The 15,128-nt window shown below is 43.6% G+C and overlaps 1 protein-coding gene across 1 annotated transcript in view; it reads right to left on the bottom strand.

Annotated features, from left to right (window-relative positions):
* The window catches only part of C8H1orf87 (chromosome 8 C1orf87 homolog), a 31,942-nt gene extending 21,880 nt beyond the window's left edge, over positions 1-10,062 (bottom strand). The window contains exons 1-2 of the mRNA XM_073358251.2: positions 9,947-10,062; positions 6,490-6,709 (exon numbers count right to left, since the gene is read on the bottom strand). Coding sequence (XP_073214352.1) covers positions 6,490-6,709; positions 9,947-10,062 — 336 coding nt within the window. The remainder of the gene's footprint in view (positions 1-6,489; positions 6,710-9,946) is intronic.
* Between the last annotated feature and the right edge of the window lie 5,066 nt (positions 10,063-15,128).

Below are 15,128 nucleotides of genomic sequence, written 5' to 3'. Positions count from 1 at the left end.
AGAGTAGCTGCCGTGTTAGTCTGTATCCACAAAAAGAAAAGGAGGACTTGTGGCACCTTAGAGACTAACAAATTTATTTGAGCATAAGCTTTCGTGAGCTACAGCTCACTTCAACGGATGCATGCAGTGGAAAATACAGTGGGGAGATTTACATACACAGAGAACATGAAACAATGGGTGTTACCATATACACTGTAAGGACAGTGATCAGGTAAGGTAAGCTATTACCAGCAGGAGAGCTGGGGGCGGGGGAAACCTTTTGTAGTGATAATCAAGGTGGGCCATTTCCAGCAGTTGACAGGAACGTCTGAGGAACAGCGGGGGGAAGGGGGGGGAAACATGGGGAAATAGTTTTACTTTGTGTAATGACCTATCCACTCCCAGTCTTTATTCAAGCCTAAATTAATTGTATCCAGTTTGCAAATTAATTCCAATTCAGCAATCTCTCGTTGGAGTCTGTTTTTGAAGTTTTTTTGTTGAAGAATTGCAACTTTTAGGTCTGTAATCGAGTGACCAAAGAGATTGAAGCTTTCTCCCACTGGTTTTTGAATGTTATAATTCTTGACGTCTGATTTGTGTCCACTTATTCTTTTACGTAGAGACTGTCCGGTTTGGCCAATGTACATGGCAGAGGAGCATTGCTGGCACATGATGGCATATATCACATTGGTAGATGTGCAGGTGAACGAGCCTTGTGCAGGTGAATGAGCCCTGCAGTGGCTGATGTGATTAGGCCCTATGATGGTGTCTCCTGAATAGATATGTGGACACAGCTGGCAAGGGGCTTTGTTGCAAGGATAGGTTCCTGGGTTAGTGGTTCTGTTGTGTGGTTGCTGGTGAGTATTTGCTTCAGGTTGGGGGGCTGTCTGTAAGCAAGAACTGGCCTGTCTCCCAAGATCTGTGAGAGTGAGGGGTTGTCCTTCAGGATAGGTTGTAGATCCTTGATGATGCATTGTAGAGGTTTTAGTTGGGGGCTGAAGGTGATGGCTAGTGGTGTTCTGTTATTTTCTTTGTTGGGCCTGTCCTGTAGTAGGTGACTTCTGGGTACTCTTCTGGCTCTGTCAGTCTGTTTCTTCACTTCACCAGGTGGGCATTGTAGTTGTAAGAACACTTGATAGAGATCTTGTAGGTGTTTGTCTCTGTCTGAGGGGTTGGAGCAAATGCGGTTGTATCGTAGAGCTTGGGTGTAGACATTGGATCGTGTGGTGTGTTCTGGATGAAAGCTGGAGGCATGTAGGTAGGCATAGCGGTCAGTAGGTTTCCGGTATAGGGTGGTGTTTATGTGACCATCATTTATTAGCACTGTAGTGTCCAGGAAGTGGATCTCTTGTGTGGACTGGTCCAGGCTGAGGTTGATGTTGGGATGCAATTTGTTGAAATCATGGTGGAATTCCTCAAGGTCTTCTTTTCCATGGGTCCATATGATGAAGATGTCATCAATATAGCGCAAGTAGAGTAGGGGCATTAGGGCATGAGAGCTGAGGAAGCGTTGTTCTAAGTCAGCCATAAAAATGTTGGCATACTGTGGGGCCATGCGGGTACCCATGGCAGTGCCGCTGATTTGAAGGTATACACTGTCCCCAAATGTGAAATAGTTATGGGTGAGGACAAAGTCACAAAGTTCAGCCACCAGGTTTGCTGTGACATTATCGGGGATACTGTTCCTGACGGCTTGTAGTCCATCTTTGTGTGGAACGTTGGTGTAGAGGGCTTCTACATCCATAGTGGTCAGGATGGTGTTTTCAGGAAGATCACCAATGGATTGTAGTTTCCTCAGGAAGTCAGTGGTGTCCTGAAGATAGCTGGGAGTGCTGGTAGCGTAGGGCCTGAGGAGAGAGTCTACATAGCCAGACAATCCTGTTGTCAGGGTGCCAATGCCTGAGATGATGGGGCGTCCAGGATTTCCAGGTTTATGGATCTTGGGTAGCAGATAGAATACCCCTGATTGGGGTTCCTGGGGTGTGTCTGTGCGGATTTGTTCTTATGCTTTTCCCCATGTTTATTCTTCTCCCCACCCCCCCAGCTGTTCCTCAGACGTTCTTGTCAACTGCTGGAAATGGCCCACCTTGATTATCACTACAAAAGGTTCCCCTCTCCTGCTGGTAATAGCTCACCTTACCTGATCACTCTCGTTACAGTGTGTATGGTAACACCCATTGTTTCATGTTCTCTGTGTATATAAATCTCCCCACTGTATTTTCCACTGAATTCATCCGATGAAGTGAGCTGTAGCTCACGAAAGCTTATGCTCAAATAAATTTGTTAGTCTCTAAGGTGCCACAAGTCCTTCTTTTCTCTGTACTGCACAATCGACCATCCTCCCCACGCACTGTATTCCTAATCTCCTACCACCTGAAATGGTTTGCTTTGCATCAAAAATACAGTAGGTCCCAAATACAGAAACGATGACCCAAATATCAGCCTTCCAAAACAAGGGCTGAAGTGGTTTATTTATGAAATTCCTAGGGATGGAGGAGAAGCTGCACAAAGACCGCAGAGTTGTACATGGAACAACGTAGAGTATTGTTAGGTATTTAGCAAACAACACTGCAAACTGAAGGAGAGAGGAAGAGAAGGGAGAAATACGTTTCCTGACTGGGAAGTTATTGAACATACTGAACAGGAAACAGATACTGATTCTCCCTGCCCCAGGGAGAGAATGTGTATCTTCTCCTGTGGAAATTTGTCTCTGGTCTTAAAACTGAAGGGCAGGATTGTGACCCTGTGCAGTGGAATAAAGGTGAATAAGATCCCCTCCACCTATATGGCCACATGAGCGCTCCCTTCATTTTTGCTCCTGGTGCTGAGGCTAGAACATGGGGGATAGAATTCGGACTGTGAATCTGGTACTTCTTCCAAGCAGGGAGCAAAGAGCAGGCCAAAGAGGCAGAATTAACATGCTGAGCTGGCACAAATGGGGAAGTCAGCCATACGTAGTAAAGAGCTCCAGTGAGTTACTTCCCCTGAGCAAGGGAGCAGCACTCAAAAAGGCACAATTCCTGCCCCTAGGACAATGCAGTTATGCACTGTCCCATGTGTGAGGCAGAGTCTAAATTTTTAAAGCATACTTCCCCTCAGCACAACCTCTAGGACTGACACAGTTTGACTCAGGGGTGTACAGCACCTCTCAGAGTCAGGCCGGGCATTCCAAGCTGTGCACCCACAAAGGGAGGTACCCAAAATTACTGAACACTTCTAAAAATCTAGGGTCCAGCTAGAGCGGGGCAAATAATGGATTTTTTTGGTTCACTGGCAATTCTGAATTTTTTTTTTTAATTTCTGGTCGAAGAAAATATTTCTTTTGACCCAAAACAAAATGTTTCATTTCAATTTCAAGCATTTTTAATGTTTCTGCATTTTGTAAAAAATAAAATGGAAGAAGTTTGATTTTTTCGAATGTTGGGGGGCAGGGGTAGGGGTTCCAACACAAACAATATGGGAAAACCAACATGAATTGGCAAAGCATTACAGTTAGACTGAATCTAATTTTTTTGCTGAAAAAAGTTTTGTCCAGAAAATAGGGCTGTCAAGTGATTAAAAACATTAATCACGATTAATGGCGCTGTTAAACAATAACAGAATACCATTTATTTAAATATTTTTGGATGTTTTCTACATTTTCAAGTATATTGATTTCAACTGCAACACAGAACACAAAGTGTACAGTGCTCACTTCATATTTATTTTTATTACATATATTTGTGCTGTAGAAAACAAAAGAAATAGTATTTTTCAATTCACCTCATACAAGTACTGTAGTGCAATCTCTCTATCATGAAAGTTGAACTTACAAATGTCGAATTATGTACAAAAAATAACTGCATTCAAAAATAAAACAATGTAAAACTTTAGAGCCTACAAGTTCACTCAGTCCTACTTCTTTTTTAGCCAGTCATACAAACAAGTTTGTTTACATTTGCAAGAGATAATGCTGCACGCTTGTTTATGTCACCTGAAAGTGAGAACAGGCATTCGCATGGCACAGTTGTATCTTGCGATGCCGGCTAATTACATGTCAGATGTGTTAATGATTCATATGTCTCTTCATCTTCAGCCACTATTCCAGAGGTGATGCATCCATGCTAATGAAGGGTTCTGCTTGATAATGATCCAAAACAGTGCAGATCAATGCATGTTCACTTTCATCCTCTGAGTCAGATGCCACCAGCAGTTGATTTTCTGTTTTGGTGGTTCGAGTTCTGTAGTTTCCACATAGAATCACAGAATATCAGGGTTGGAAGGGACCTCAGGAGGTCATCTAGTCCAACCCCCTGCTCAAAGCAGGACAAATCCCCAATTAAACCATCCCAGCCAGGGCTTTGTCAAGCCTGACCTTAAAAACTTCTAAGGAAGGAGATTCCACCACCTCCCTAGGTAACCCATTCCAGTGTTTCACCACCCTCCTAGTGAAAAAGTTTTTCCTAATATCCAACCTAAATCTCCCCCACTGCAACTTGAGACCATTACTCCTTGTTCTGTCACCTGCTACCACTGAGAACAGTCTAGAGCCATCCTCTTTGGAACCTCCTTTCAGGTAGTTGAAAGCAGCTATCAAATCCCCCCTCATTCTTTTCTTCTGCAGACTAAATAATCCCAGTTCCCTCAGCGTCTCCTCATAAGTCACGTGCTCCAGCCCCCTAATCATTTTTGCTGCTCTCTTCTGGACTCTTTCCAATTTTTCCACATCCTTCTTGTAGTGTGGGGCCCAAAACTGGACACAGTACTCCAGATGAGGCCTCACCAATGTCGAATAGAGGGGAACGATCACATCCCTCAATCTGCTGGCAATGCTCCTACTTATACAGCTCAAAATGCTGTTAGCCTTCTTGGCAACAAGGGCACACTGTTGACTCATATCCAGCTTCTTGTCCACTGTAACCCCTAGGTCCTTTTCTGCAGAAGTGCTGCCTAGCCACTTGGTCCCTAGTCAGTAGCACTGCATGGGATTCTTCCGTCCTAAGTGCAGGTCTCTACACTTGTCCTTGTTGAACCTCATCAGATTTCTTTTGGCCCAATCCTCTAATTTGTGTAGGTCCCTCTGTATCCTATCCCTACCCTCCAGCGTATCTACCTCTCCTCCCAGTTTAGTGTCATCTGCAAATTTGCTAAGGGTGCAATCCACACCATCCTCCAGATCATTTATGAAGATGGGAGCATGGGAGTGTTGCTCTTTTAAGACTTCTGAAAGCATGCTCCACACCTCGTCCCTCTCAGATTTTGGAAGGCACTTCAGATTCTTAAACCTTGGGACGAATGCTGCAGCGATCTTTAGAAATCTCACATTGGTACCTTTTTTGCATTTTGTCAAATCTGCAGTGAAAGTGTTCTTAAAATGATCAATGTGCTGGGTCATCATCCGAGACTGCTATAACATGAAATACATGGCAGAATGTGGGTAAAACAGAGCAGGAGACATATTATTCTCCCCCAAGGACTTCAGTCAAAATTTAATTAATGCATTTTTTTTTAACAAGCATCATCAGCATGAAAGCATGTCATCTGAAATGGTGCCCAAAGCATGAAGGGGCACTTGAATGTACAGCATATCTGGCACATAAATACCTTGCAACGCCAGTTATAAAAGTGCCATGTGAATGGCTGTTCTCGCTTTTAGGTTACATTGTAAATGAGAAGCGGCCAGCATTATCTCCCGTAAATGTAAACAAACTTGTTTGTCTTAGCGATTGGCTGAATAAGAACTAGGACTGAGTGGACTTGTAGGCTCTAAAGTTCTACACTGTTTTGTTTTTGAGTGCAGTTATGTAACAAAAAAATTGGCATTTTTAAGTTGCACTTTCACAATAAAGAGATTGCACTACAGTACTTTTATGAGCTGAACTGAAAAATATTATTTCTTTTATCATTTTTACAGTGCAAATATTTGTAAGAAAATAATAATATAAAATGAGCACTGTACACTTTGTATTCTGTGCTGTGATTGAAATCAACATATCTGAAAATGTAAAAAAACATCCAAAAATATTTAATACATTTCTATTGGTATTCTATTGTTTAACAGTGTGATTAAAACAGCAATTAATCAAGATTAATTTTTTAAATCGTGATTAATTTTTTTTAGTCAATCACGTGAGTTAACTGCGATTAATCAACAGCCCTACCAGAAAATTGCACCTCAATCTTGTTCAGACTTCTGTGAGCCAGTTTATCCATCTGTGAGATGAGTATAATCCTGCTTATTTATATCACAGGACACAGTGCAGCTGAATTAACATCAGCAATGCCTTTTGAGATCCTCAAGATACTAAAGACCTGAGTGCAAAATTCTTATTCAACTTGACTTCAGCAGGACTATTTGCATGAGCAAGTGCTCACAAACATAAGGATTGCATTACTAGGTTCCTAGTTCACATAATATTTATATTGCTGCAAAGAGACCTGGTTATTTCAACATTAAGTATTACCCATGGATTTCCCCTGTAACTGATTGTGCAATTCAAATTGTTGCGGCTACAGTTTATAGCAACTCACTTTGCCATCCAAAAATCTGCTGTTGCTTGTTTGCGCTTGTTTAGACTCGTGTTCTTCCTGTTTGTCTGTGCTCCGTCTTTCATAATCTAGGTCATAACTGATTTGTTGACAAAGAGGGTTATTGAGACCTGGAGGATTTCCATGTGTCTGTCTTGTATTACAACTAGGCAATTTCCGGAGTGCAGACTGAGTTTCCACTTTCGTGCCCTCCTTTGCCTTGCTGCGAAAAACAGGAGCAGAGATATAGCCTTATGCAAATATATATTCCATTTGCATTTAGATTAGACAGTAACATACATATTCTGTTCTTAGAAAGTTAGTTGCTTGGATTTGAAGCCCTCAGATATTATCAGTGGAATCTAGATTCGTATGTTTCAAAGCCAGACAAGACCATTAGATCATCTAGTCTGACCGCCTGTGTAACAGGCTAGAGAATTTCATCCAGTTACTCCTGTATTGAGTCCCATTATTTGTAGACAGGGGTGAAAGTAACTTAAAGGACTTAACGGTATGCAGGGTGGCCGGAGTCCTGGGCAAGGTGGCAGGTGGAGGGGGCCGCTCTGGGCCCCCAGAAAGGGGGGGGCCTCGGGTGGAAGGGGCAGGACTGGGGCCAGACTTCCCCAGCCAGCCCATCAGCACTGCCCAGCCCGCGCTCTGGCAGCAATTTAAAGGGCCTGGGGCTCCAATCACTGCCACAGTAGCGGCTGGAGCCCTGGGGCCTTTTAAATAGCCAGGCCCCGGCAGCTGCCTCTTTTGTTTCCCCCCCCCCGCCCCCGCCGCCATCAGCGGCCTTGCTGGTACGGTGCTTGAAGCATTGCCGTGGCAGCACTTTAACGTCGGCTGTGTGCCGGCCCATACCGGCAGCCACTTTCTCTCTGGTACACCATACCAGCCCGTACCAGCTTACTTTCACCTCTGCTTGTAGAGGAGGAGACATTAGGAAGCTGGAATTGCTATGGCTTTAGGATTCAGTATTAGGAAGGCTGACCCAAATAAACACTTACTGCACCATGGGACAAGTTCAGCTCCAGCGTCAATTTGGCTCAGGTCTAGTGAACGTCACTGAACCGCTGACCTAACTGGAGTGGTATTAATCCTGTCCCAGGAAAGATTTTGACCTCACAGAGATGGCACAGAGAGATTAGCCAAACACACTTGTCTATGGGTGTTCTAGAGTGTAAAATGGATCTTTGCTTAAAGGTTCCTTTGGGTTTATACAGTTTCCCTCACTCTTTCACTGATGTTAGATTGGAATTTCAACAACCAGACACATATTCTGTTAGTAATCATCAAGTTGGGTTTCCTGTGTAAAGCAGGTTATTTCTTATTATACCCCATTGTAACGTCATAGAATCATAGAATATCAGGGTTGGAAGGGACCTCAGGAGGTCATCTAGTCCAACCCCCTGCTCAAAAGCAGGACCAATCCCCAATTAAATCATCCCAGCCAGGGCTTTGTCAAGCCTGACCTTAAAAACTTCTAAGGAAGGAGATTCCACCACCTCCCTAGGCAACGCATTCCAGTGTTTCACCACCCTCCTAGTGAAAAAGTTTTTTCCTAATATCCAACCTAAACCTCCCCCACTGCAACTTGAGACCATTACTCCTTGTCCTGTCCTCTTCTACCACTGAGAATAGTCTAGAACCATCCTCTCTGGAACCACCTCTCAGGTAGTTGAAAGTAGCTATCAAATCCCCCCCCATTCTTCTCTTCTGCAGACTAGACAATCCCAGTTCCCTCAGCCTCTCCTCATAAGTCATGTGTTCCAGTCCCCTAATCATTTTTGTTGCCCTTCGCTGGACTCTTTCCAATTTATCCACATCCTTCTTGTAGTGTGGGGCCCAAAACTGGACACAGTACTCCAGATGAGGCCTCACCAATGTCGAATAGAGGGGAACGATCACATCCCTCAATCTGCTGGCAATGCTCCTACTTATACAGCTCAAAATGCTGTTAGCCTTCTTGGCAACAAGGGCACACTGCTGACTCATATCCAGCTTCTCGTCCACTGTCACCCCTAGGTCCTTTTCCGCAGAACTGCTGCCTAGCCATTCGGTCCCTAGTCTGTAGCTGTGCATTGGGTTCTTCCGTGCTAAGTGCAGGACCCTGCACTTATCCTTATTGAACCCCATCACATTCCACGTCCTGGAAGAACGGACTTCTCTTCCAATTTGTATTTTAATTAAGACTGCAGGTTACACTGAATTGGAAGACAGACCACTCAAATTCTTCTGTTTTCTTTTTTTGATGACCAGCCCTTACAGCAAAGGGAGAAAGGCAATGCTCATGGAAAATTCTTACCATTGATAATCTATTATTAATACCCTTCTTTTTTATGCACGATAAACAAGTTAACTAAACACCACCATCAAATTACTACATGTGATATATTATCAACTAGATGAGAAGAACCAGTGGTAAGTCATTAATTTTAATAAATGTCATGGTGTTCACATTTTCCAGTCTAGTTCACAAAGAGAAATATAGGATTGGGTTTTTAAAAGTGAGTCAGTGGTGGGGGGTTTTTTAAAGCACAACTGCAGGAAATCTATAATATTTCCTGTGAGTGCTGCTATTTTGCCTATAATGCTACCTAACTAATGCTTGATTTATTGCACATACTATAAAATGTTTTCTATTGCTAGATTTAGAAGTTAGATATTAAGATCTCTCTTTTCATTTTCTTTTTAAGTAGCTAATTCCTATTTGTCATCCAGCTGTCTCTTTTTTAAGGCCAAGGTTTTCAAAAATGGGGGCCTAAAGTTAGAAGTGGGATTTTCAAAGTCACTAGGGATTCAGACATCTAATTCCCATTAGAAATAAATGGGGGTTACAATTTTCAAAAGTGCTTAACGCCTACTTACTTTCAATGGGATGTAGGCTCCTAAATCACTTAGGTGCTTTTGAAAATGTTGCCCTGGGTTTCCACATCTCCTGGGCAGCTTTGCAAACCCAACTCCTAAAGGCCAGATTTTCAGAGTAGATTACGTCCCATTTAGGTTGCTAAATTAAGTGGCCAGCTCCTTAAATGTACTCAGCTTTTGGCAGCTCCCAGTGGTCTCAGTGGAAGCTGGTGGGTGCTGAATACTTTTGAAAACCTCATTTTTTGCTGAGCTCTTTTGGTAACCTGGACCATATTTTGGCATGCAAGGCACCTGATTTTCAAAAGTGCTGAATACCCAGTAGCTCCCCTGGAATTTAATAACATCTGTGCAATCTGAAAATCAGGATACATACTTAGATGTTTACATAGGGACTTATGAGCCTAACATTAAGCACCCACTTTAAAAAAAATGTCTTGGCCCTAAGTACTTATAGGCTACAATTTGGGGTCTTGTTTTTATTTTTATTGTAGTCTTAAACTCATCCAGCATTTCAAATTCCTTCAGTGATGCTTCCTGAAACAAATAAACAATTACATTCATATGCTGTAGAGTTCTTCAGCATCATACTTACATTTTTGGTTTTTCCACCATGCACCGGACGTACTTGCTCCCAATGATTTTTACGATGGTCTCAGTATGTGCATCAGCCCCATAGTGAACATTCCTGACTGAAGACATGATTGGCATCAAGTACAACTATCAGTCTATATATTGTCCATTCCCACTCTCCTGTAACATTAAACAAGATGTCATCACCAACTGCGTTTGACGGGTAAGAGGGATGGTGGGATCGAGTAAGTCACCTCTCTCCATTTATGAACGGAATTGAAAATGGGGTGGGGACAGAGCCTCGACTGGCGTATATTGGTGTAGCTGCCTTGGTTTGGATGGATCTATGCAGATTTACACCAGCTGCCTAGAGTGCTTGTACAAACTCACTCCTACCTGGGTTGCCAATTCAAATCCAAAATGTCTTGAAAGGAATAAATAAATAAACAAACCCAGGTTCTGATCAGCAGTCACGGTGGCAGCCCTGGGAGGAATCAGCTGAGCAAAGATCATATCAGGATGTTTCATGGGGTAGGAGGAGGACGGAATGGTTTTCCCTGGGAAGAAAACTACAGGGCACAAAGGCAGCTGGTATACAGGTGAGGCTCAGCTTCTCAGGGGACCCTGACGTGGCCGTTCCTGAGTCCCTCCCTCCCTCCCACAAGCTGTTCGCCTGCCCACACGAGAGAGGAAAGAACAGAGGCCCCGCTGCTGCCTGGCCTGTTTTCGGTGCGACCCGGCCGGGGCAGAGGGGTGGGGAGGGCTCGGGCAGACACAGGTGGGTCATCCCCAGTGAGACACCTCCGTACCCCCCTCACCCAGCAGGCTTCTTCTGCCTCCCCACCAGGCGCTTGCAGCCCCTACCTGGCTGCTTCTGGCCAGTGGCCGCCGTCCCGCAGAGGCCGCCGAGCCGGGGGAGAGCCGACGGGAGCCCCGCGGCAGCCGGCGCGGGCTACCCCGGGAGCTGCCTGGCAGGAGGCGGCGGCTGTTGCTAGGGGCGCGGGGCCGGGCCCAGGCTGCAGCGCCGCCGGGAGGCAGCGGGAAGAGGAGCTGAGCCGGAGCTCGCGCCGCTGCCGGCTCCCCGGGCCCGTGCGGGGCTCGCGCCGGCCGGCCAGCCACAGCGGTGGCAGCCCACCCAATGCACTAGCCGCCCCCAGATTCATACAGATCTGCTCTTGTGGTCTGACCCAGAGCCCAGAGAAATTAAAGGGAGGCTGTCAAGGTGCCTTCCCCGCTCTGAACTCCAGGGTACAGATGTGGGGACCTGCATGCAAACCTCCCAAGCTTACTTTTACCAGCTTAGGTTAAAACTTCCCCAAGGGACAAACTATTTTAACTTTTGCCCTTGGACTTCCGCTGCCACCACCAAACGTCTAACACCAGTTACTGGGAACAAGTCTGTTTGGAAATGTCTTCCCCCCCGCCAAAATCCTCCCAAATCTTACACCCCCTTTCCTGGGGAAGGTTTGATAAAAATCCTCACCAATTTGCAGAGGTGACCACAGACACAAACCCTTGGATCTTAAGAACAATGAAAAAGCATTCAGTTTCTTAAAAGAAGAATTTTCATAGAAGAAAAAGTAAAAAGAATCACCTCTGTAAAATCAGGATGGTAAATACCTTACAGGGTAATTAGATTCAAAACACAGAGAATCCCTCTAGGCAAAACCTTAAGTTACAAAAAGACACAAAAACAGGAATCTCCATTCCATTCAGCCCAGCTTATTTTCTCAGCCATTTAAATAAATCAGAATCTAACGCATCTCTAGCTAGATTACTTACTAAATTCTAAGACTCCATTCCTGTTCTGTCCCTGGCATCACACTGACAGAGAGAGATAGGCTTTGTTTCTCCCTCCCCCCAGCTTTTGAAAGTATCTTGTCTCCTCATTGGTCATCTTGGTCAGGTGCCAGCAAGGTTATCCTAGCTTCTTAACCCTTTACAGGTGAAAGGGTTTCTCCTCTGGCCAGGAGGGATTTTAAAGGTGTTTATCCGTCCCTTTATATTTATGACAGAGGCTGACGCTGGCTGAATCAGGGCTTGAGGTTATTAGTGGCACTAAATTCAAATGGGAATTTTGGGGTGCACAAGAATGCAGAATCGGGCCCAGAGATAGACCCTCATCCTTGTTATTGAATCCCTGACCTGGAGCAGCATCACTATAAGTCACCAGGAGAAAGCGTTCACTGAGCACACTCCATTTACCACGTGTTGTTAAAAGGAAAGGAGATGAACAGTAGTATCAAGTGAATTAAAAATTAGCCCATTTTAAACCTCCGTTGAAACTGACTAGGTATAAAAAGAAATCCAACTCCTAGGGGGAGGTACAAAAGTCAAAATCCAACACATTTCTTTACAGGCAGTTATGAAAACTGTTCTTCCTGAAAGTTTAATTACAGATCCATTTCAAAGGTTGGATATTTCACACTGGGATGAAGTCTGCCCTGAGTGTGAACAAACACGGATGTTAAAGCCACAATGCAAAGAACACAGCACATTCCAGGTTTTGACAAGCATATACATGTAAGGAATGCACAGAGAGCCAAAGGTGTAAGGTAAGTTTGCAATGGTTTCCTGACAAGTGCATTTTTTTCTTAAACAGAAACACTGACTAGAAGGCACGTTGACTTCCTCCAGATAAGCAGCTAATACCATTGCCATAATAATAGCCAAGCAGACATAACAGATCCCTGGTGCTGGAACTAAGGGGGCTACGGGTGCAGCAACTAGCTTGTAGTAGTAGGAACAAACATCAAATACGTGATTCCACCGTTTCCATCATCAGCACCCTCACTATAAAAATTGTGCAAGCATCCTTGTAACAGATCATTGTTAAAAGACAGTTCTTTCTTTTACTACTGGAACTTTCAGTGCAGCCCAAAGTTATCAAATTAGTAAAATAAAAATGTTGTGAACCCTTACATTACTATGTCAATAGGCCAGATTCCCCCTTGATCTAAGTAGATTAGTATGATTTATTTTTCACAATATATACAGCCGGAAATGGGCCACAACTTGAACCATTTATGCAATGCACCAACTTCCAGACTTGGTGGTTCAGATAAAACAGGATCAAGTTTTGATTTTGCAAAATCAAACCCTAACTGATGAAGTTTTTCAAAACTATATCCAGTCCCAGTTTTGCGCATTTCTAATGTAATAGATGATGACATGAGCAACCAAGCATCTGAAGAAAGTTCATTAGCAATCACAGTTCAGTCCTTTTCCAGAGTGCTGGACAGCAAGTCCTGTGTTTTATAGAGAAGACAGATTCATGAATGACTCTGACTCCCAGTCTCTGCCCTTCAGGGACTGATTCAGTGGTTCTCAACCTGTGGCCCGGAGCTGCGGCCCATGTGACATCCTCAGGGCCATATAGGCTGTATTGGATGCGCCCCACATAACAGTTTGTGAGCCGCATATGTGGCCCACAATGGAAAATAGGTTGAGAACCACTGGTGATTGAATCAGGAAAATGTTACTCTTATTACACTTCCTGTCTGCTAATCCATAGAAAAGCTATGATAACACTATAGAAAAGACATGGCGGGGGTGGGGGGGAGGGGGAATCACATAGGCAGCTTCTGCTATAAAAATGAGGCAACATCCCCTCCCCAGAAAAAAAAATAGGTCATATGCCTGGATCAGCTGAGACAGACCTGCCAGAAAAATATCCGGATCAATTTTAGATTGCAAATATAATAGCATATATTAAGATTTTCCCAGAACACTTACAAAACAGCTTGGTAGCACGCTTTTCCTTTTCCACAAATGCAGCCATTTTTAGTGTTAAGGTCCAATCCATGCAATATTAATTGAAAATGCCTTTGCATCTCATGTCTATTATACATTACATTTGAATGAGTGGCAAGTATGCAATAAAGTGTTTGTAACTATGAAACTGGAAATTGCAATTCTAGTTCTGATCACTGGATGGCACTACAATAGAAATTTCGACCAAAAAAGAAAATCAGATTAGAATTTGATGAAGGCATATGCAATGTGAAATATTGTAATGTAACATTTGATACATTTGCTGATCTAAACTTGATAAACAAAATGGCTACATGAATAATGGGCAATTTAAATCATTTTCTTTTCTGGATTCTTTGTGTATGTATGTTACTACTCCACAGAAAAATATCATGTAATAAAATACTTGGCCCAAAACATATGATTTTTTATTATTTGTCTATGATCATCAGAACATAAATCTTTCTTAATTGAAAGCACTTATATATAAACAATATAATCTACTGTTAGCTCATTAATCCCATTTCAAAAGAATACATCTGTAAGGAGCTAATGTACACTCCAATTGGGCAGCCATTTAGCTTTTTCTATACAAAGCTCATTTTCTTTCACTACAAAAGCACAGAAGTTACTCAGAAAGGTTGCCAAGCATTTGTATTCCTAGAAAATTAAAATAAATTCTATAACAAAATGATAGTTGAATTCAGATAATATTTTAAATACATAAAAGTCTGGAAATTCAGAGGTGGCCGAAACACTGTATTCAGTTATAACCTTTTATAAACCATGAAATCACAGCCTTTTCAGCTTTACCTTGGCACATGTATAGGAATGTAAAGTTGAATGGCAGTATTGATCTGCATATCATTGCTTTTGAAAGTCCAGTTTACCACTTTGATGCTGTTCATGATAATTTCCCACATATATATTTGCTAGAATATTTGGTGGGAATGTTTTGAAAATAAGTATTGAACTTTCAGTTGACAAAATAAAATAATCTTACATTTTACGTAGTACTTTTCTTACTCTGTGTGCGTGTGTGTGTGTATTATATATATCATAGGTGGGATTGGAAACATGGCCCATTATTAAGGCTGCGAGTCTGTCATGGAGATCACAAATTCCGTGATTTCTGGGACCTTTATGACTTCTGCAGCAGCTGGTGCGGCTGGCTCAGGGGGTGCCCAAGCACCCCCGGAATCAGCTGCACAAGCTACTGCTGGGACACTCTAGGGCCACTGCTACCCCACCCCCAGTAGCAGCAGGTCTCGGGCCACCGCGCCCTCTCATCCCCCAGCAGCAGCAGTGGGGGGTCTCAGGCCACTGCACTCTCCCGTCCCCCCACAGCGGGGATCTCGGCCCTCTGCCCCCCCCCCCCCCGCAGCAGCAGCGGGGGTCCCAGGCCACGCACTGCTGCTCGCCCTCTCCCCCGCCCCTTGAGCATGAAAGAT

This window comes from Lepidochelys kempii, chromosome 8 (assembly GCF_965140285.1).
Source record: "Lepidochelys kempii isolate rLepKem1 chromosome 8, rLepKem1.hap1, whole genome shotgun sequence".
NCBI classification, from domain to species: domain Eukaryota; kingdom Metazoa; phylum Chordata; order Testudines; family Cheloniidae; genus Lepidochelys; species Lepidochelys kempii.
Note: the sequence above shows the minus strand (reverse complement) of the source record. Positions and strands in the feature narration are given on the sequence as shown.